Source organism: Ochotona princeps, chromosome 1 (genome assembly GCF_030435755.1).
Source record: "Ochotona princeps isolate mOchPri1 chromosome 1, mOchPri1.hap1, whole genome shotgun sequence".
NCBI lineage: Eukaryota > Metazoa > Chordata > Mammalia > Lagomorpha > Ochotonidae > Ochotona > Ochotona princeps.
Window position 1 is genome coordinate 102835009 of NC_080832.1, and position 23541 is coordinate 102858549.

The window sequence follows — 23541 nt, forward strand, 5'->3', positions numbered from 1 at the left end:
ACTCAGGCGTCTTAACCAATACCTTAACCTGTAGACCAAACAGTCAATGAGGCATGATTTTGTTTTTTCATTTTTTGTTTTTCTTTTTAAATTTTTCATTCATCTATTTTCAGCCACTGTAAAGGCAGAATGAGAACCTTCTACTCATTGGTTGGCTCCCAGAGGCTTGAGACAGCCAGGACTGGGACAGGCCTGGGACAGGCAGGGATGCAAGTACTTGCACCATCATCTGCTGCCACCCAGGATGCATTAACAGGGAGCTGGGTCAGAAGCAAAGGAGCAACCATGAACCAAGGCTCACAGAAGGGATGCAGGTCTCCCATGAATAACTTAACCCACAGTACCACAATGCCCAACCCCAAGGAAGACATTCTTAAGAAATTTTTCCTGTTCTCATAAAGCATGCATTTGAGGGTGAATTTGAAGCCAGATGAGTCGATAATTGACATAAGCTTAAATGTCATTTTTATTTATTGCTATTCCTTCTTGGATTCTCTTAGAATAAATCTTTCTTTGTCTAGACCTGGGCACCATTATGTGACTTTTGTGCAATGACCAGCTTCCCTTCAGGATCTGGAAACCAAGTTCTGTCTGTTTGGTCTCATCAAGGGCTATATGAAGCCAATAGTTCTCCCATGATTTTCTTGGATTCTAGGAGGCCAGGCACCTTTCAGGGGTTCCCAAATGTCATGATTATTTTCAAGATACAATGAAGATGGTATTCTTCAGTTTCGGGGGATGCCATTTCAAGGGTGAAGCTATGGTTGCCTAAGCAAGGATCCAGGCAATGAATCAAATGGCACCAGTAATCATCACGTGGGAAAACAAGTTAGTCTCAGTTGTAAATGTCCTTGATGAAGCTGTAAAAATTATATAATGTAATCAAATCCACATGTCTTCCAAATATTCTGGCTGGAAGGAATGGAAAATACACACACGTTCTTTAGTTGTGTTCCAAAGTACAGTGGCTGTGGGAGAAAAAGCTCTGTGTGCTTGAGCGCCCTGCAGGACTTGCTGCTTCATTCACGGAAGATGGCTGTATTTGAAAGGGTTCCTGACAGACACATGGCAGCTATGAGACTTAGTGTTTGCCAGACACTGACTGAAAAATCAATGAAATGAGCTTGCTAGTTCAAGTATAGCAACTGGAAGAATTTGTAAAGAAGATAAGATGGAAGCTTCCAAGAGAAAATTGGAATTGTGAAAAACATATCTGTTCCCCTGTATTCTCTCTCTCTCTCTCTCTTTAAGATTTATTTATTTTTATTACAAAGTCACCGAGAGGAGGAGAGACAGAGAGGAGGATCCTCCTTCCGATGATTCATACCCCAAGTGAGCACAACGGCCGGTGCTGTGCCGATCCAAAGCCAGGAGCCAGGAACTTCCTTCAGGTCTCCCACGTGGGTGCAGGGTCCCAACACCTTGGACCATCCTCGACTGCTTTCCCAGGCCACAAGCAGGGAGCTGGAAGGGAAGTGAAGCTGCCGAGACTAGAACCGGCACCCATATGGGATCCCGGCACATTCAAGGCGAGGACGCTAGTCACTAGGCCACCACGCCGGACCCATCCCCTATATTGTCTTGCATTTAATTCATTTCTTATAAGATTAGTGGTGGTGTTAATTACATTTAGGTGCACACATTATAATTAAATGTATAACATTGTGAAAATCTGCATCATTCTGTGAAAGGTTATTTTCCAAATGACAAATTCAAACATTAGGCAGCCATTCATGGGTAAGCCATTCATTCTAAGTACAAAACTGGTGGATAAGCGTTAGCAGGTCAGTAAAAAATTACATGGCTATGGTTTCAAATTTTCCATAAGTATGACTTTTAAGAAACTGCTACTTGTTGAGTTTCAGTGTATTAAAGAAGCATACCCAGTGTTAGGCGAAAAGGCCAACAAAATACTTCTCATTTTTTCAACAGCATAGCTATGTGAAGCTAAATGTTTTCACATATTTAAGCCAAATAATAACAAATTTAATGTAGGCAATAACTTTCACGAAGCCAGCTCTTGTAAAAATTAATATTAATATTAGACATCTTACAAAAATGTAAAATAAAGTCACTCTTAAATAACTTCGCTTGTTTTCAGAAGACAGTTGAACATTAAAATGTCACTTACACTAGCATACAAACCTTTATTATTGTTATTATATTATAATACATAAATATTTTAAAATTTTAATCATTAACATATGACAATATTTTAGAAAGTGTGTGGAAAATGGAATTGGGAAATTTGGTGCAAGAAAAAAAGAAATTCATGCATACAAAGGCTCTTCCGAAGGGTCCTAGGAAATGCACATTATGAAAAAAACTACATATGGATTGCAAAAACATTTTGCAACAGCATAAACTTTAACTCCATTTCCCACAAACTTGTTGAAGTAGCCCTATATAGTAAATATCAATAGCTATAACTCACATAGACCAAAAACCCTTTGAAATGCTCATTTTGGAATGCTCATTAAAAGTGTAAAAGGCAAATCAGCAGTGTGGGACAATAGGTTGAACTTTCATTCGCAATGCTAGTAGCCCATGTCCAAGTACTGGTTGGAATCTAGATTGCTCCACTTCCTGTTAATGTTCTTGGGCTCCTGCCATCCACATGGGACATCAGGATGGAGTTCCTGGCTGCTGACTATGGCCTGGTCAGACCTGACTGTTTGGGTCTGTTTGAGTCATTTGGGGAGTAGATGGATGATCTCTCTCTTTTTCTCGCTTTCACTTTCTCTCTCTGCATTCACATTCTTCTGCCTATCAAATAAAGTCTTCATAAATATCAAGACATTCTATTTCTGAAAAGTATTAGAACAGCTGTCTAAAGAATTTCCTTTAGGCAATTGAATTTACAAATTTGTAAGAAATTATAGACACAACTGCAGAGAGCATAAGTTCAATGTTGACACCAAGAGAGGAGGTGACATGTTCATCAGGGAAATTAGGGGGAGAGTTCAGGGGTCTCGAACAATGATCTTCTGCTACAGTGTGCTGCATAGTTCAAGGATGTTTCTTTCTTTTTTCAAGATTTATTTATTTTTAAATTTTTTTTATTGGATAAGCAGATTTACAGAGAGAAGTAAAGACAGAGAGTGGTCTTCCATCTGCTGGTTCACTCCCAAGCGACCGCAATAGCCAGAGCTGACCAATCTGAAACCAGGAGCCAGGAACATCTTCCAGGTCTCCCATTCAGGTGCAGTGTTTCCAAGGCTTCTGGCCATCCTCTATCCTTCACTGCTTTCCCAGGCCACAAGCAGGGAGCTGGAAGGGAAGTGGAGCCACTGAAACATGAACCGATGCCCATATGGAATCTCAGCATTTGCAAGGTGAGGAGTTAGCTACTGAGCCACAATGCAGGGCCCAAGGATGTTTCTGTCTCAAGATCCCACTTCCAAAAAATGAGAGAATTTTGCAATCCTCAATGCCGAAAAACAGATTGATTCATCCTTCCTTCAACATGTATCTATTTTAAAAGACACTGAGCATTAACTCAGTTTTGAGCACCTGTGCTTGTAGCCACTGAGGGCAAAGTAATAAAACATGGCCCATGCTCTGGAGGAGTGACGCTCACTATCCAGCGGGAGCAATTCCATGAAAGGCAATGTCTTATTATCCCATAATAATTTGTGTGCAATCTAAGTCAAGGACCCACATTATTACATAAGGCTAATACTGAAATTGTAGTATGTAATCTTATATACAATATACTTTAAAATAAACTTTATGCACTGTATTTAGGGAGTAGGAAGTAGTATGGGGTGATAACTGGCCATTGTGTGTGCACACACAAAGCCCATGGCACAGCAGGATCATGAGCTTGGGAAGTTTTCCTTTTTTGGGGGTTGCTGTAATGAAGTTCAATAAGCTATGAACTGTGTAGCTTATAACAGCAGAAGTATATTCTCTCACACATTTGGAGGCTAGAAATTCAGGATGAAGCTCTCTTCAAAGGATCTAGGAAATAATCCTTTGCTGTTTCTTCCAACATCTGGTGTCTGACACCAGAATCCTCTGCATTCCTTGGCTTGTGAACACTTCATTCCAGTCTCTGCCTCCTTCTTCACAAGGGCTTCTCCCTATTTGAATAAACCCAAATTTTCCTCTTCTTGTAAGGACACTAGCTGTGTTTAGAGTCTTCCGCACTCCAATAGGACCTATCTTTAACTTGATTATATCTATAAAGATTTTATTCCCAAATAGGTCCCATTCACATGTTTTGGTAAGACATGAACTTGAAGGAGGAACTACCCAACAGAGCACATCACTTTTGTTCCTGTCTTCAGCCTCCATTCAGAATCCCTGTGAATCAAATTCAGATGAGTTTCCCCTCAGCGCTTCCAGGGTGTGCTGTGCCATTGAACCCTGCTTGTCTCATCCCTGTTTGTGTTTTGAGTGGTTGCCATACTCTTGAGTCATTGTGGCCATAGCATTGGTGAATTCTGAAGGCAGCTGGGGTTAGGGAAGCTAAAAGATTAATGAGGGGACAATAGAATCTCATGTGTTTCTACCGGCCTTTTGGCAACTGCTGTGTCCCAGGCCAGAACCATCATTTCAGTCAATGTTCATAAGACACAGTGAAGATGTAGGGTGCTGGAAATAACATCAGAGTCTACACATCAGAAACAAGAGCACACACAGATCGGAGGGGAGGAGGTACATGTATGATACAACAGCTTTCCATCCTGGCACAGAGCAGGAAACCTTGGCTTGGAATACAAGCATGGTGGTTAAGAGAGCTAGACCTGGAGTCCAGCCACCTGGGTTCAATCCTGGCTTCACCAAGGACATTTTCACCTGCCTGTACCTCTGTGTGTACATTATGAATGATGGATAGCATCCTACTTCACAGACTTCTCAGGAACAATAAATGAGTTCAGAACGTATGTATGTGTGTGTGTGTGTATACACACCACCATATATATCTATATAGTGGGCATTTAGCCTAGTGGTTAAGACACTTGCACCCTATATCACAGTGTCTGGGTTCAAATCTTGGCTCCAGCTCCTGAATGTATGTTCCTAGTAACACACCCTCTGGGAGGCACCAGTGACTGCCCTGCCACCCATGGCTCCTCATTTCTGCTCCAGCCCACACCAGCCATTTTGGACATTTGTTAAGTGAATCAACAGGTGGAAGCTTTCCATCTGTCTGTCTTTCTGCCACTCTAATTAGTAATCATTTATATAAACACCTGACAATGCTTATATACATTTGTTGTTATTACAGCATTAATATTGTAACATTAGTTTCCTGTCCAGGCAATACAAATTGCCAATATTTTATGCATTCCTGCCTTAATTATCTTAACCTTTCAATATCTCCACTCAAGCAAATAACAGTCTATGTATGTAGTTTTCATTTTTTATAATTTTTCCCTTATCACCTGTATAATTGTCCCTGGAGGGGGCGCATATCCTGTGTAGCACGTCTTAAAAGACTAAGAACCTGGTCCCAGTGGTGAGCTCCTTAGAAAGTTCTCGGGGAAGTGACATAAACTCACATCAGCACCAAGCCTGTGAGGGCTTTCTTGGTAACTTTAGCCCAGGGGAACAGGTGTGGCACACTGTGCCGTCTTGTGCACATTGGAGTCTATGCCAGCTCCATTCCTTGGGGTGACTCTGCCTCCAGCGTGGGGGAAAAGTTAGATCTGAGTCAAGTGCGGGGCTCCTGCTGTAGCTAAGAGGAAGATAAAATAACTGGAATTTCTTTCTTTTTTTTTTAAGATTTATTATTATTGGAAAGCTGGATATACAGAAAGGAGGAGAGACAGAGAGGAAGATCTTCCGTCCGATGTTTCACTCCCCAAGTGAGCTGCAACGGCCGGTGCGCGCCGATCCGATGCCGGGAGCCAGGAACCTCTTCCGGGTCTCCCACGCGGGTGCAGGGTTCCAATGCATTGAGCCGTCCTCGACTGGTTTCCCAGGCCACAAGCAGGGAGCTGGATAGGAAGTGGAGCTGCCGAGATTAGAACCGGTGCCCATATGGGATCCCGGGGCATTCAAGGCGAGGACCTTAGCTGCTAGGCCACGCCGCCGGGCCCAATAACTGGAATTTCATAGCAATCACCTTCAGACCACACTCTCAAAGGCTCTACTTTTACATTCTAAACCTGAGCCTCTGCTAGGAGTGATGGGCAAAGCAGAAGTAAGCACACGATTTGTCTCCAATGTAGAGAAAAGCAGGCTTGCATGGGAATGCCACACCAAAAAACAAATCGAGCTTTGGGAATATATTTATTTGCCTCCTTCTTTTTCAAGCAGCATCAACAAAAACGTGAATAATCTTAGTAAGCCCTCTTTCCTAAGAGATGGTTAAAGTTTCTGCACCTGTAAGTGAGCTTCAGTGTCTTCCCTCCTATGGTCTCTGTCAGCAGAGGCCCTTGCCACGGCCCCCAACTAGATACCAGGGCAGCCAGCATCAGAGGCCAGGGTGAGTAGGTTATCCCTTCCTCTGAACATCATGCTGGGGTAATAAATCCTTCAATGGACATGAATGAGGGAGACCAGGCCCACCACCTTTTTTGTTGGCTGGTATGTTTACTCAGCTTAAGTTTTTGTGACTCTCATGGCTTTTCAGGCCACTCAGAAGTCCAATTAGAGAGACTCATCCCTCCAATGTAAACCCAACAGCTGGCTGTTTTGAGGGAGGTCTGTGAGAGGAGAAATGAAATGGGAAGCATCCAAAGGCTGTCGGTCATGCCAGCTTTCCTGTCCCATATGCTCCTGTATTCACCACCCTTCCCCACCTATCAGAAGGCTGTAAGTTCCCTGAAGAAATGCCTTATTACAGCTCCTGAGCCTCCTTCTCCAGTGCCTTATACAGTCACAGGCAATGTGCTATTTGTTGAACACAAAGATAATTAACAAGGCCTGGTATAATGGCTCCATTGGCTAATCCTCCATCTCCAAGCACTGGGATCCCACATAGGCATCAGTTTTTGTCCTGGCTGTTCCATTTCTCATCCAACTGCCCTGTTTAGGGCCTGGGAAAGCAAAGCCAAAGCCTTGGGACCCTATACCATGTGGGAGACCTGGAGGAGGCTCCTGGCTTCAGATCAGCTTAGCTCTGGCCATTGCGGCTATCTGGGGAGTGAACCAGTGAATAGAAGATCTTTAAATGAAGAAGAAGGAGGAGGAGGAGAAGGAAGAGGAAGAGAAAGAGGAAGAGGAAGAAGAAGAAGAAGAAGAAGAAGAAGAAGAAGAAGAAGAAGAAGAAGAAGAAGAAGAAAGAGGAGGAAAAGAAGAGGAATTAACAAATGAATGGCTTATTGACACTGGTTGTCACATGATAGTCAGAGCTAAGAGACCGACTGATTGAAGTCTTAAGCCTGTTGATTAACTTTTATATGGAGAATTGGGGTGACAATTTATGCTTATTACATCCTCATGAAACAAAACCCCAATGTGTGGAAGGGAGTGAACTGCTGAGGAGTATATTTTGGCTAGGCATAGACAAAGGAAAGCATTTCCAATTATTAGAATGGTGCTCAGATTGGACTGGTTTGAGAGATGTAATGATTTGTTAGGAGAGAAATTCAATCAGACTAGGGGTTGATTTGGAGGTGTAGCACTTGACAATGGTGTTAAGTTCAGCAGCATCACTGGCATTAAGTTACATGACGTCGAAGGTTTCTTTGTACCCTGCGATGCTAAAGTTCCAAAGTTTTAGAAGGCTCTGATTCTGCAAAATCACTCTGCTGGAAACCCTAATTTGATATGGGTGGTGTTTATTGATCCCTTGAACAGTGTCAAGCTCGGCGCTACACAACATTAGGATGACAGAGCTGACTAGTAGAGTGCCATGCCCTTTGCTGTTAGGCAGGGATTACAGTCAGCTCTCTGCAGAAAGGTGTCTGGGTGCCTGTGCTTGCTGGAATGCTTGCACTGACACAGGCTCTGCTTTTCTCTCCAGGCTGGAATTGACGGGGAGAGCATTGGCAACTGTCCCTTCTCTCAGCGTCTCTTTATGATCCTTTGGCTGAAAGGAGTCGTGTTCAACGTCACCACTGTGGACCTGAAAAGGTAAGAGAACATGGCCACTGCCAGGAACAGAGAACCTCTGGGATGTGGGGAACAAGTCTTCCCTTGGCTCCCAGCAGCCTCCTGCTTGCACCTCATCGGCCAGAAGTGTGTCTCGGGATTCATGGAGTGAGTATATGGCCTCCCAGTGGAGTGCCTGGGCTTGAGTCCTGGCTTCACCTATTATTCCATTTTCTAATCACAGAGATGGCAGCCTGCATGAGAGATCTGGATTGAGCTGCCAGCTCCCGGCTTTAGCCCTGGACACACACGGCATTTGGGGAGTTAGCTCGTAGATGAAAGAACTCTTCTTTTTCAGCCTCTCAAATTTATACGTATACCAAGCATCATTTAGCATCTTCACCCTTCCAGAATGCTTTAATCTGTTTTCTCTCTTCCACCTCAACAGGAGGCACAAAGGAAGAATGCCATTTCACGGTCTGAAATGAGGGACACACACAAGGCAAACAAAGGGACTAAGCCAACCAAGCTTTAAACACACTTTCCTGTCTCTGTGGTCTGTGTTTCAAGTGCCACAGAAGGCAGCAGGAGAGGGTGTGTGCTGGGAGGGCACCTTGGGAGTAGCCCCCTAATTGAAATTCTTCTTGTCCCCTCCCAAGCTGATTGTGCCAGGAATTTGTTTCATTCCAGACTCCTCTACTCCCATTGTTTACTTTCTGACAGTTCCTCCTTTGAATGCTTTCCACTCCCCACTCCTACAAGAAATGTTGCTTGCCCAGAGAGAGTGCTGTGGGGACCCGTGCTCCTACCCGGCCCGTGGAAGTCTCCAGCATTCTTTCTCCTCTTCCTTCTGGATGCGACCTTTCTCTCTCCCGCCCTAGCTTGCCCCTCTGGGCTCCATACTTGCTCCTGTGTTTCTGAGCAGCTGGCAGAATCACAGGAGCACACCCTCAGGCAATAACTGAGCCTGTGTCAAACACAAGGTCACTTCCCTTCTGGCTGCAGCAACAGTCTCTACCCCACAGGTGGCCAGTTTGTTCAGCACAGCAAGCCAGGAACCCCACTCAGTATGGCTAATGGGCTAAGACCTGAATTTCTATCCATCCACCATTCTGATTAGACATGTGTTGCAGAATTTCACCTCATGCTCACTCGTCTGAGGCTTCCTCTCTGGAATATCAACCTCTGACACTCTGCTTCCTTGAGGTGGGGTTAGGCCCTGCACTGTGACTTTGCTTGTCTTGAGTTTCAATCAGTGCCTGACCCAGCCTGTTTCCAGGTTCACCAACAGACCTTCTGTATCCCTAGGGACTCAATGTGCTGCCTATCAAATGCGAGCAATTCAAAAAGTTCTTGGAAGGGGCTGGGAGGGTGGCACACAAGTGGATCTGTGAGCTGTGACATTGGCAGCCCATACAGACACGAGTGCATCCTCTTTGGGCACCTGTTTCAGTTCCCATCAGCTCCCTGCTAATGGCCTGAGAAAAAAACAGCAGAAGATGGCCCAAGTCCTTGGGCCCCTGCCACCCACATAGGAGATCTGAATGAAGCTCCAGCTTCCGGATTTCAACCTGCCACAGTACTGGCCATTGTGGCCATCTGGGGAGTGAGACAGCAGATGGAAAATCTCTGTGTACAACTCTGCCTTTCAAGCTAATAAATAAGTCTTTAAAAAATTTGAAATCCATGCACAGCTTTTCGTAATGCTCATTTCCCACAAATCATGTGTGTGTGTGTGTGTGTGTGTGTGTGTGTGTGTGTGTGTGTGTGTAGAAAGTCAGAGAGAGGTCTCCGGTCTGCTGGTTCACTCTCCACATGCATGCAGCAGCCAGGCTGAAGCTGAGAGCCCAGCTCTTGATGCAGGTCTCCCTCCAAGCTGATAAGAACTACTTGTTCCACCAGCTGCTACCTCCTAAGGTACATATTAGCATGATGGTGAAGATGCAAACCCAGGCATTCCAACAAAGCATGTGAAATCCAAAGCAGCTGCCAAACCACTGTGCAAAGAGACCCACTAAAAGACCATATCAGAACAAGCAACAGTTGCTATAAGAAGAAATATCTTTTGTAGATGTTTTATTTGAGTCTCATAAAACTGAAGATACTTTTACTTAGAAAACAGGCAATAGTTTCTGACTTAGATCAGTGCTTGTGCATCATAGTGATTTTTAAAAATAGGCACAATTCATATGTAGTATATAAACTAATATTGAACTGTGAATGGGGGGTCACAGAAAGTGGTTAAGAAATCGCATTTATTTTTAACATGTTGACTTCTCAATACCATGTCAATTAATTCCATAACGATGTTAATTGTTGCAGATGGTATATTAGTGCTTTTATTTGACCGGGATGATACTCTGCTGTCTCTGCCCTCAGACCAGAGAGGGTCTACCCAATAAGTAGTTGGACTTGACTGGACTATAAGATGTTGGACTCTATGCTTGGCATATACTTGCAAAGAGGGAATTTCAACTGAACTTGAACTATGGTTATGCAACAAGGTGGAGGAACCCACCATGGGGGGAGGGTGGGGGGAGAATCCCAGATTCTATGTAATTACAACACAATGTAATTAATGAATAAATTTAATAAAAAATAGGCACAATTTCTGATTCATAGATTTTCAACTTATGTTGAACAGAATCCTTTTAAGATTGATTTATTTTTCATTACAAAGGCATATTTACAGAGAAAGAAGGAGAGACACAGAAACAGTTATCTTCCATTCACTGATTCTCCAAATAGCTGCAATAGTCAGAGCTGGGTCAGTCTGAAGCCAGGAGCTTCTTTGAGGTCTCTCACATGGGTGGGTACAGGGGCCCAAGCACTTGAGTCATCCTCCATTGTTTTCCCAGGCACATTAGCAGGAAACTAGATTGGAAGTAGAACAACCAGGAATCAAACCAGGTCCCGTATGGGATGATGATGCTATAGGTGGAAGCTTAACCTACCACACTACGGCACTGGTCCCTGTTGAACAGAGTTTTTCTAAGTATTGCAAGAAAAATAATTACTTGTTAGTAAATCTAGAGCCAAATTTTAAGAATACTAGTATTTACCTTGGATAAGTTGCAAAGTAAAAAATGTGATAAAAGACTTTGATTGAATCTGAACAAATTGGTAGTATTAGAATATTGCAAAGCTTATACAATATATGAGTTATCTGGGGTGGGCATCATGGCATAGCAAGTTAAGCCCCTGCTTGGGGTACCAGCATCCCATGTTTGAGTGCAAACTCACAACTGTTCCTCTTCTGATCCAGAGTCCTGCTAATGGACAATGGTCCAGTCATTGGGCTGGTGCCATCCACATAGGAGACCCTCTTGGAATCCTAGGATCTGGGCTTCAGTGTAGCCTTGTTTGGAAAGTTACATGCATTTGGAGAATGAATCAGAGGAAGGGCTCCTCTCCTCTCCTCTCCTCTCCTCTCCTCTCCTCTCCTCTCCTCTCCTCTCCTCTCCTCTCCTCTCCTCTCCTCTCTCTCTCTTTCTCCTTCTCTCTCTCTCTCTCTCTCTCTCTCTCTCTCTCTCTCCTTTCTAAGTAGGTGAGAATAAACACCATTTTAAAAATTGTGGGCCCTGGTATAGCAGCCTAGTAGCTAAATCCTCTCCCTACACACCTGGGATCCCATATGGACACTGGTTTGTTTGTTTGTTTGTTTTTAGATTTATTTATTTTTATTACAAAGTCAGATATACAGAGAGGAGGAGAGACAGAGAGGAAGATCTTCCGTCTGCCAATGATTCACTCCCCAGTGAGCGTAATGGCTGGTGCTGTGCCGATCCGAAGCTGGGAACCAGGAACCTTCTCTGGGTCTCCCACACGGGTGCAGAGTCCCAAAGCCTTGGGCCATCCTCGACTGCTTTCCCAGGCCACAAGCAGGGAGCTGGAAGGGAAGTGGAGCCACCGGGACCAGAACCGGCGCCCATATGGGATTCCAGGGCGCTCAAGGCAAGGACTTTAGCCACTAAGCCACGCCGCCGGGCCCTGGACACTGGTTTGTATCCCAGCTGCTCCACTTCCTATCCAGCTCCCTGCTTGTGGCCTGGGAAAGCAGTGGAGGACAGCCCAAGGCCTTGGGACCCTGCACCCATGTGGGAGACCCAGAAGAAGCTCCGGGCTCTTGGCTTCAGATCAGCTCATCTCTGGCTATTGTGGCCACTTGGGGAATAAACCAATGGATGGAAGATCTTTCTCTCTGTTTCTCTTTCTGCCATTACAATAAAAAAATAAACAAATCTTTAAAAAGTAATTGTGTATTCCAGCCTCCATACCTATAAGAAATAAATCTTTATTCTTCATAAATTACCCAGTCTGCGATATTTGTTACAGTAGTACAAAGCCAACTAAACATTGGCAGCTCCTAAAACATAGACGCTTGCTGTGTAAGAACGTAAGAAAACAACCTGCCCTCCATGTCAAACTCAACAGAGTTTATTGCTAGGTAAATTTGATTCTAATGCTAAATTAAAATAATTTTTGACATCTTTTAAAATATTGTGTGAGCAGGAAGACTCTCTATAACATTATCTATTTGCAACCACAAATGAGTTGTCCGGTTTTTATATGATTAAAAAGAGCAACTTCTATGCATACCATCGTACCATGCAAGTTATTAAACACCTTTAACATTTGCTTTCAAGTAAATCCTGAATTTCAGCTCATTAATTCTGTGCTTGTTAAAACTATTTATATTTTGACTAGTATTCCTTTTATTTTCCAATTCAGCTCCAGCCAGTGGAGTCATTTTGGACGTGAACCAATGGATGAAGATTCCCCCAACCCCTCCTCTCACTCCTCTCTGTGACTCTGCCGTTCAAATAATAATGTAAAAAAACAATCCTTTAAAAAAGTTTTGTGAATACATAGTCTCCATTTAATAGTTTTGTTTTCAATCAAATAGTTGCTTATTTTCATAGTGACCTGAAACCATATCATGGCTGTTTATTGAAGAAAAAATAGAATTCTCATGAGTCTGGAAAAAGACTGAACAATATTGCAATTAATTCTTAGGTATGAGAATGGAGGTTACAAAGGATGAGGCTACCTCAGCTTGACAGATGACTCAAGCTTTTACTCTTTTTTCCTAGCATTTGAAGGTATTTCTTAGGACGGAGTGGATTCCGACTCAGTGATTTCTAAAGCTGTTTATCTTGTTAGCAAAGGCTTCTGTGCTTTGGGTTGTGAAAGCTTGGAGCTGAATGAGCTATACCTCTCCACCTTTTCATCTGTGTGCAGCTCTATTGTCTTGAATGGCTCCTCTTTCACGGACTTCCCCAGAAGAGCTTTCCTTCAGAGCTCGCTCCCACCTCCCCTGCCCTTCACCTGACACTGCAGATCCATAGTTTGCTGATGGGCATGTTGGATGACACAGAACCCTTGTTTGCAATGAATTGTAGGTTTTCCAGCTCCCTGATATAAACCAACACTTCAATCTTGTTCTCTCCACAGAAAGCCAGCTGACCTGCACAACCTCGCCCCTGGGACCCATCCGCCCTTCCTGACCTTCAACGGGGATGTGAAGACAGATGTTAACAAGATCGAGGAGTTCCTGGAGGAGACCTTAACCCCTGAGAAGTAATCAATGAATTAATTGTTTGGGGAGCTAACACATGCAAGGGGGCCGGATTGGAGCTACAAATGAAGATTGACAGCTTTGAGGGGGCAGGTTTTTTTATTGATTACATTGCATTATGTGACACAGTTTTATAGGCACTGGGATTCCCTCCTCCCCTCCCCAAACCCCCCAACCCCCCCATGGTGGATTCCTCCACCTTGTTGCATTACCACAGTTCAAATTCAGTTGAGATTCTTTCATTGCAAGCATCTACCAGGCATAAAGTCCAGCATCTTATTGTCCAGATAAGTTCATCAGTTTCTTGAGGAAACCATCTGTGGTCTGAAGGTAGAGCCGGCAGGGTGGTTTTGATAGTTCAACAGATCTGAATTGCTGCCACTCTCACCACTCCAAGCACGATGCGGTCGTTGGAGAATCCACTGATTGACATAGTCCATCATATAGTCTCCATTTGCCCAGTATTTTCATTGCCAACATATAGCTGAGGTGGTTGATTGACTTGTTCTGTCCTCTGTCATTTGATGGTTAGCGTTCTGAGTCCGAAAGCTCAATTGGGGGGATCCCCAAAGAAACTTTGTCTGAGGTGTTCCCAGATCAGATTCTTGTATGTACTAGCGAGAACCGGGCCCAGCACAGTCCATCGCTCCGATCAGCTGGTGGTTGCAGTTGCTGGGTTGGTTCTGTTTCCATCCCTGCCTTCCACTGGAACCAATGGGTGTTTGCAGTCCAGCCTGGTTCTGCCCAGCAATAACCCCCACTAGGCGAGCCCCCACCCTGGTTTGCCAGTATGTGTGGCAGACTAGTCCAGTCTGTCCCACATCCCCTTCTGCTCTCATACATGTCAATGGGTATTAAAACCTCGTTCCATCTAACCAGCTCAACTATCCAGCCCTCGTGGATGTTGTTGGGTGTCTTTCTGTCTATCCACCCCAGCCCCTGTCCTAGTTTTTGTGCCCTCCCATGGGGGTTGTGACCCAAGAGGGAGGAGCCCACTATTTCCCTCCCAGGCCACTCCCACTCCCAGATTATGCACTCTCCAGGTGGTTCTGTGGTTTAACTTGACAGAACTAGCCCCCAGTGCCAGCTTCTGCCAGCTGATGCCGTAGCTAAGCCCCAACAACCCTCACCCACTCTAATTGTAGATTGCACCAGTAGGAATAATCAGCCCAGCCTGGTTTTTCCCTGATCTGGTCCACATGAGGCGCACAGGTGCTGTATCCCTGTCTAGTCTGGTCTACCCTCATCCCAGTTCACACTCTCCAGTGGGAGTAGCTGTCCAGCAAAAGGGGGCAGGTTTTTAAGGAAACCTCATCACGTCAGAGCACACGATTCTCTTTTCAAAGAGAGATTTGAGGACCACTCCATTTAAGGGTTGCTAATCTCAACCTGGTGCTGCTCAATGCACAGGAGAGTAGGCAGGGCCAGTGAGATGGAACCAGTCACTCCCTCTTAAACAGGGCATCTTAGGAAGTTTTCCACCTTCCTCTCTGTCCCAGCATACCCCTTTCTTTCCAGTCCATATTACCTGGAAGGGAGAACCATTTCTGAACAAAAGCTGAAAAGTAGACGAAATGATAACAAGTTGGGAAAGGCAAGCCCACTGACTAGTTGAGCACACCAAGAGCTCAGTCTGATCTGGCCCACAGTGAAACAGATAAAGCCTGCCTCCAATAGCTCCCCTTTGGGAAACAGGAACAGGGCAGGGCCAGACCAGCCAGGCTTGGATATTCTTGCTGGTTGCATAGCTGCTATTGATGGAAAAGAGAAGTAATGCTGAAAACAGCGGGTTGGAGAGTTTACAAGGGCAAGGCTTGATTCTGACGGGCATGTTATGGTCAGGGATCCCACCAGTCACCATCGGAAGAGACCTGGGGGAATGACATTGCATGCTGAGTAAGGCATGGACTCCAGCCTGTGAGGTGGCCACCGGAAAGGTCCAAGTAGAGGAATTACGAGCTAGGGGAGGTAGGAAGCATAAGAGGCCAGAAGGCTGGAAATGAGGAAATCAATGAAGCAACATCTGTGGCAGTAGTCCAGGCCAGTATTGAGTGAGGGGCTCACCAAAGGCTGAGTGATAAAATGCAAGAGAGCAGTGGGAAGGGTTGAGGTCATGTTTGGTAGGGGAAGTGGTATACAACTACTAAAAATCACCATCTTGCATTGAGCTTAAAAATCAATTTGATGAGTTCTTATATCACACTCTCTTTGTATCGGGCACTTAACTGAGCAGGACTCTTAGGAGGTGGTGAGGTCATGATCATTTTATAGCCAGGACTCTAGAGATTAATTTGCCCAAGGTCTTGCAAGTTACTTGTGAGTTACTGTTAAAAAAAAATTCAAAGTTCCTCTCCTGCTGTGATTAAACCTTCAACAATCACACAACCTTCCTGAACAGTCCTCTTTGTCATCCTTAGCTCAGTTTCACACTGAGAGTGGAAAGCTGCTTCTGGCATGGTGGTGGCTGCTGAGTGTGGCCTTGCAGGAAGTGCATTCATTCAATTGATCAGGCAGCCCGGTGGGTGACACCCAGCTTGGCTGCTACCAGAAGCCACACACATCTCTGGATGGGATGCCAGCCAGCCAGCCAGCCAGCCCCTGGCTGCAAGTGCCCTGTGGGGGGCCCAAGCTCCAGCTCCCTTCCGTGCAATTCCACCTTGCATGCTGGCTCAGGCATGCATCTGAAAAGGAAAGGCTGTGCTCCAGAGCAGTTGAACTTGAGACTGTGCCTGGGAGGCCACAAGAGGAAAGCCCAGGCTGAGCTGAGCGCTTCCCTTTGTGGGAGTGATGCACTCCCAGGAGACTGGGGAACAGGAAGCAGAGCCCGAGAGTCTTATTGAGCTCTCCACCAGGCTGCTGCATGGAGGGATGCAAGGGTGCTGCCAGCCCTGCTGCTGGGGATGTGTTGACACCTCTCACACTCCTGTCTTCTCTGAGGGTGAAGAGTGACTCCCTAGGGCCCTTTCTGCTCTCAGACTCCTGTGTCCACAAGCGAGGCTCCCACCCAACCTGCCCAGTCCAGCTCTGCTTTAGCAGGTGTTTCTAAAACTCAGGGCACGCCAATGTGCAGTTAGGATGGGACCAAAGGGTCCTAGAATTGTATGTTCCCTGTGTTCTGGGACTGTCTTTCCAAGAAGGGGCGTCATCATCAGAGCCCGCCTCATCACGTCAGTCAACTCCGGAGCAATATCTTACCCAGTACCCTTCTTCAGATCAACATGCTGGTCCTCATTTAATGGACAATGTATGACATGCCTGTAGCAGAGCTGTATTTGAGCCTTCTCATTGGTACATCATTTCTTGTAGTCCTAGGAAGATGTCACATCCAGAATTTGAGGGGGCATTTTGGCTTCTTGCCAGTAGACCATCTCATCCTGGTCTGCTCTTAGCACCTCCCAGCCTTTGGTTTTCTTGATGTTTGAAAAAGGGTTGAGAGTGCCTAACAACTCTACAAGATGAATATTAAAAGCTCAACCCATGTGTGGACCCAACTGAGAGGTAGTATTGCCCACCACCACCACCATCACCTCTTAAGGGAACTTCAAGTCTCACTGAGTCCTGGGAACTCTGTCTTCCATTCCAGGTACCCTAGGCTGGCTGCAAAACACCGGGAATCCAACACAGCAGGCATTGACATTTTCTCCAAGTTCTCTGCCTACATCAAAAACACCAAGCAGCAGAACAATGCTGGTAAGTGATCGTCCCCCTCTAAGACCCTCTGACAATGCCTGGTCCCTGTCCAGAGCATTTTCAGTTTGCCCAGGACTCTACCAGAGAAGCATCTGGAACAGTGCTGGTTGCTCTCTGCCCACCCCATGTCTCCCTTGGCACAGGAAAGAGGGTGGGGATGCTTCTGTCTGAATAGTGCAGGAGGAAAGGCTGGTGGGCCCTTTTACTGAATTGCTACCTGATGGCAGAGCCCAAGGCACTGAACAGAAGGGTCCCTGCTACTGTCTGTTTGTCCTGAATTTGTGACCCTGCCTGGGTTCACATGGGGAACACACATTCCTACTTCCTTCTGGGCCTTGCAAAATCTCTCCCTGAATTGTCCGGAGGCTGATTGGCGAAATCTGACAATGGATGCCTGGCTCTCTGCATTCTCCCAGCTGTGCATACAGAGGTTGTTGGAGAAGACACCCCACAAAGCCTGGCTCAACCTCCAACAGATCTCCTTGACATTGGCTATAGAGCTAAGGACTTGATTCTCCTGTGCTGAACCCACTCTCAAACAAACTCATGCACTTGATTACTCATTTGTCATTGCTCTTTCACAATAGCTTTCTCATAGAGACCATGTTAAGCTTTAGGAGGAAAAGGAGAGTGAAGGAAGGCAAAGTGACTCCTCAGCACGAAAGGGTAAAGTGGTCTTGCGAGCTGGATCCCTGGCTTACTCTTCCAGCCAAGCAGAAGAAATGTTACATGCATCTTCATGAATGAACCAGTAGAGAGAGAGATATACCATGCACCAAGACAAGAAAGTGCATGCTAACTGCTGCAGGAACTCAGGTTACCAACTGAGATAACCAGGAAAGACTGCTGTGCATGGATTGCAAGAGAAGAAATGGTGGTGAACAGAAGTAGAGTTGGTGCAGCAAAATGCCAATCATTCAGAAACGGTTCCTGAATTCGATTCTGGGACCTTGAATAAAGGAAAGCCACTTTCCCAGTCTTCCAAGTCCAGCAGGTGCAGGAGAGGTTAAACTCTTGAGTCTAATAACCAAACAAAAAGTTAACAAAAGCTTAACCCAAGAGTCAAAAGAGCTGATGATGTCCAAGAACAGCTTTTGCCTAATGTTCAGAATCTGGAGAACCTATACCTAGAGATCACGAAATAGTTTCATGAAGGAATTTCTTTTGGGCTTGAAGGATTAGGGTGTCCCAGTTGACTGGGATCATGGAGTTAAGGATATGGAGAGGGTGAGCAAAAGCCAGGGACAGAACCTGCAATGTCAGACGAGAGGCTTACCTTTGGACAATAGTAGCTGTTCAAAGTGCCTGTGAAGGGAGTATTAGGGGTGTGATTCTTGGGGGGTGAGAAGACACATGGAAGATATTTTAAATATACTAGATGTTTGAACCCATGCCCACCTGGGACCACAGCAGATGACCTTATGTCTAAATACGATCTTTGGAGATGTAATTAGCTAAGGATCTTGAGATCAATTTTTGCTGGACTTAGTGGGGTCCTTGACCCCAATACTGGTGTCCTCATAAGAAAAGGGGAGGACACATACAAGTGCAGGGGAGAGAGAGCTATAATGCTGTCACAGCCAAGAGACATGCCCTTGACATGCAAGAAACCGGACAAGGCAAAGAAGGACACCTACGACACCTTGACCTTGGACCCCTGTACTCCGAACTGTAAGAGAATGTCTCAGTTGTCTTATGTCACTCAGTGTTGGGGACTTCGTTGTGTCTGCCCTTCCAGCTAAGATGGCCCCAAAGAGCAGGAAAGAGAGAGCAATGTCAATTTCCCAGCCAACGCCCCAGAGACAATTGAGAGAGGGCCAGGGACTTGTTCTCCTGCCAGGGGACAAAACTGGCTCTTGAACTCTGGTTTTCAAATGCCTCCTCCACAGTCTTTTTATCTCAGCCATAAACATTCCCCCGCATACTTGTCCAATCGCCCTCAGAAAAATCAGTGCCTTTAAGCCTTCCAGATTTTTAAAATGATCAATGTTATTTACATATTATTCATATTTACAGTTGTCTCATTCCAAAGCCAAAGCAACATTTTCCACTGCCTGCTGCATATCAATTTCTTATGAACTCAGTACTCTCCAATTTTCATTGTTTCCCCTTCTTCTGTTTCACTTTGTTTTTTGCTGTAATGGGTTTCACCCTGGTGACTCTTTCTTCCCCTAATTCATGTGCACATTTCAAAGCCCTGGCATTTCTGCCTCCCCAGAGAGCCAATGTTTTGGCTGAGCTGCTTTCCCTGCTTGCTTTTAACAAGACACCACACATCCCTTCGTTCCTAACCATCACTTACTCATTCTCCTCTCCTCCCTTTACTTTTCCTTCTTCCCATCCTATATCTCCTAGATGTGGTCAAAAAGTCCCAAGGTTCAGCAAGCTAGAGGTCAAGGGTCCCACAGCACCTGAACCTCCCACAGAGATTAACTTTGCAGCTGCAGGGGCTCAGAGCTGGTTCCCTGGTCTCAGGCCACATGGCTCTTCTTTTCAGCATCATAACTCCATGGCCAAAAACCTTCCCCAGATACCTACAAGAGCCTCTATGCTATTGCGCAGTTGCCCTCTCTGTATCTTCAGCTCCATTTGCACAATATTCCTTCTAAACATTGTTTTTGTATTGGCATCTTTTTTCTTTGGAGTTCAGCTCTAACTCCTCAAACCCCACCCCCAGGAACATACTAACCATGATTGTGGCCCTTTTCTGCTTCCTCACCATGAATTCACCAGCACTGTAATATGTTTCTATAGTATAGGCCATCTCTGCCTTCCTGTCTTGGCTAGACACCACCATTCAAAATTTCCTTGGTGCAGTCTCACAGATTCTCATCCCTGGGAGCCATGCACAGCTACAGCTGAACAGAACTATCCATAGTTTTATATTGTCATCCATCTATTCATCCAACAAACACAGACTGAACGGAGCAGCTATGAGTTTGAGTGTGTTTGCCACCTTTTCATCATTGTAACAAATCTTTAAAAGAAGCTACTTAGGAGTTTAGCTCACAATTTTGGGGGTTCACAGTCTACGATCAGGAGACCCCATTAGTCTGGCATCTGATGAAGGTAGTGCATGGCAGAATACATGCAGAGGTTGCATCTCACAGTGAGGACACTCAGAAAGAGCATCCAGGCCCAACTTGGCTTTTATAACCAACTGTATGGAGAATCACTCCAAGGACATGCCCCCAGTGTCTTAAGGGCCTCCTGTCAGGCCGACCATAACAAGATAAATCCTCTACTCGCCCCCATTAGCACCACTCGGGGCCAAACCTTTATACTAGCATTAGAACCAATATCCAGACCATGGCACCAAGCTAATGGTTAAAGGGTATTTCCTACATGCTTGCACTGTGATACGCAACGGAGTTGCCAAAACCTTTACAATAAAGTCATTGCCTTTAATACACTCTCTGTAGGGCAATGAAATATGTAAACACACAAACAAGCAACTGCTGCATTGAGTCTGAGTCCCAACCCTTGGAGCTGTACCACTGTGCATGAGGCTCTGTTGCTGCATTTGTAGAATGGGTTTAATAACACCTTCAGCTTCTTCATCCACCAAATAAGACAGTAAGTAGCATGTCCCAGGCTTGAATGCAGATTCCTGTATTTTATGTCAAGGCAGTCAGCACATAATGAATGCTCACTAAATATTGTGTGTTACTATCAAAGAGATGGGGCAAGTATGAATGTTGGCATCAGAATCTGCAGCTTCAGCTCTTGCTGCTCTGCCCCAAACCAGCACTTGCAAACCTCCTACTCATTCAGTCTCTCTCCTTCTCTGAGGGTTTCACTTTCCATTCCCCAGCTGCATGTTTTTCCTCTCCCAAGCACTCACCCAAAAATGTCAGTGACCTGGTCCCTATTCTCACTCCCTTGGCATCATGGAATTTCTCTTGGTCCTCCTGAGTCATGTCCCTTTGGTCGGCGGGGACCCCATGCCATCTTCACACCCCTCTCACATCTTTGGACTCACCCTTCTTTCATCTCACTTGAATCGGAGATAGCCTGCACTTTCTCAGGAACACATCACGAGACCCTGTCTTTGGTTAGGTGCCACATGGCAGGTTGCTTTCTCTTCTTGTCACTTGAGATCTCCTATCCCCACCCTTGGTGTGGGGAGACAGACAAGGACTATGTCTCTGGATGTGCTGTTTCTAGTGGCCCAGAGAGAGGCACCTGCATGCATTCAACCCAAGGACCCTGTGTGGGAAATGCGCTGTCATTTGTTTATGAAATCAGTCACAAACAAATAACACAAAAATGATCATTTCACTGAACATTTCTAAAGTCCTGATATGGAATGATGGGGAGAGCCCAAGCTTGGTCACCCTCCCCCACCCCGTCCCAGTCTTTGGATATCCTGTAATCTCCTGCAGCTTTGGACCCGGCCTGCACCATGCCTCCTATTCTGCCACCAGCCACATGGTGGTGACCGGGGTCATCCCATGCGGCCTCCCACACCCTCCCACACCCTCTTCTGCTCACAAAGCACCACTCACCTCCCACTCCTTGCACTGGCCCCTGAGATGCCTCAAGGGCACACAGAGCCCATGGGATGCAGGCCTAGGCAGCAGACCCAGCAGCTCTGCGTTCTTTCACTGGCAGGCAGCACACTTGGCTCTGATCTGAGCAGGAGTTCAGCTCCATGAATTGCTCTCTTCCCTGTAGAGGTTTTTTTCACACCTGCTTTAACAGATCTTTAGGCTCTCTCATCTCCCAACAGGATCTGGGTTTTTCTGTCTCTGCATCTCGTTTTCTAGTTGATGTTTTTTGCTTCGAAACTGCCACCTGAACAGACTTTTAATCTCTTGACTTCCAAGAAATTTACTTTGACTGTTGACTGTAATGTAGATCCAACACATTATGCTGCCCTTCACTTCTCACAATCTCTTCTTTCCCTTTTGTTCATTCCTCTCTGTTACAGTTGATTTCGGGTGCTACACACATTATGAGTCCCAGGCATATGGTTTTAACATGCACTTTTAATTCTCTGTTCTTACCAATGTGGAGGATTTTGTTTATTCCAGTTCCATCACCTTTCCTGCAGATACGACTCAGTCTTGCCCATAATGATGTCCTTGTTTGGGGTTCATGTGTCATATCCTCATGTGCTTTTCCCATTTCTTTTTGTTTGGAGAGGAAGTGGTTTGCATGAGGATATTTCAAAAAGTTCGTGGATAGTAAAACAAAAGATACATACATTTGGTGCAAAGCATTTTTGAAAACCACACATGACTGGTCTGAAAGCTCATAGAAAATGTGTGTAATGAAAAATTATGCATGGATTAAAGCAGTTTTTGCACCAACATCAACATCACTCGTAGTTTCATTTTTGAGGTAGATTAGGACAAAGACCCAGGACTCCCCCTAGTCTGTTCCCCTTTCACTCAGCCACTTCCGTGGGACTCGTGGTCCCCTATTAAGAAGTCTCCAAAGTCTCAAACACAACTTTTGTGCATCTAATCCATACATGAGAGTGTATCAAAGGGTTTATAGAAAAAAAATAATGTTGGTACAAAAAGCTTTTGAAAATGAGGCATAGTTTATTCCCAAAAAAGTTCACAGAAATGTGTATTATGAATAAAACTATGCATGCATTAAAAATTGCTTTAAAATAAACACAGCTTTTCAGTTCTAATTTTCCACAAAGTACCACATGTAGTCTTGGAGCTTCCAGGGTTGGGGAATATCCGGCCCATGATGTTGGTCTACCTCTATCCAGGAAACCACAGGCTGGATTTGAAATTCAATAAATCTACAGCAGGCTAATTTTCAAGATAAAAATTTTGTATGGCCTACAAATGTTGTGAATATCCAAAGAGCTCTTGGCAGAAAACAGGTTCCCCACCGCTGGGCTGTTGGGTCGCTTCTAGAATGTGGCCTTCCTGGGTTTCCCTCACCTCCACTTTCCCCTCTGGTCTCTACCTCTGCTGCTGTGGGGGCCTGCTCCAGTCACTTGTTCCATAAGGGTTAGAGTCACTGGCAGGGATGCATACAACAGAGTAAAGTACAACCCTGCTGGGAGGAGGTGAGAAAGGAAAGCAAGGGAAGGACCATAAAATGGAGCTGGGAGTGTGTGTGTTGGTGGGGGGTAGTGTGGGATGTAAATCAGTAACAGGCCCTCTGAGAGCCTTAATGCTTGACGCCCATAGCAGGCCACAGGTGTGGCTCTAAACCGTGGAGCTGACCAAGCATGAAACAGGCCTCTGGTTGGCTACAACTTGGTTCTCCCTGAAGACGAAGCCAACCGACCTCCTGGAAGAATAACAAGTAAT

The 23541-nt window shown here is 45.3% G+C and overlaps 1 protein-coding gene across 2 annotated transcripts in view; it reads left to right on the forward strand.

Annotated features, from left to right (window-relative positions):
- Positions 1-23541, forward strand: part of CLIC5 (chloride intracellular channel 5) — a 156534-nt gene that overhangs the window by 101440 nt on the left and 31553 nt on the right. For both annotated transcript variants that reach the window (XM_004590415.3, XM_004590416.2), the window contains exons 2-4: positions 7922-8031; positions 13444-13569; positions 17151-17257. In XM_004590415.3, coding sequence (XP_004590472.2) covers positions 7922-8031; positions 13444-13569; positions 17151-17257 — 343 coding nt within the window. The remainder of the gene's footprint in view (positions 1-7921; positions 8032-13443; positions 13570-17150; positions 17258-23541) is intronic.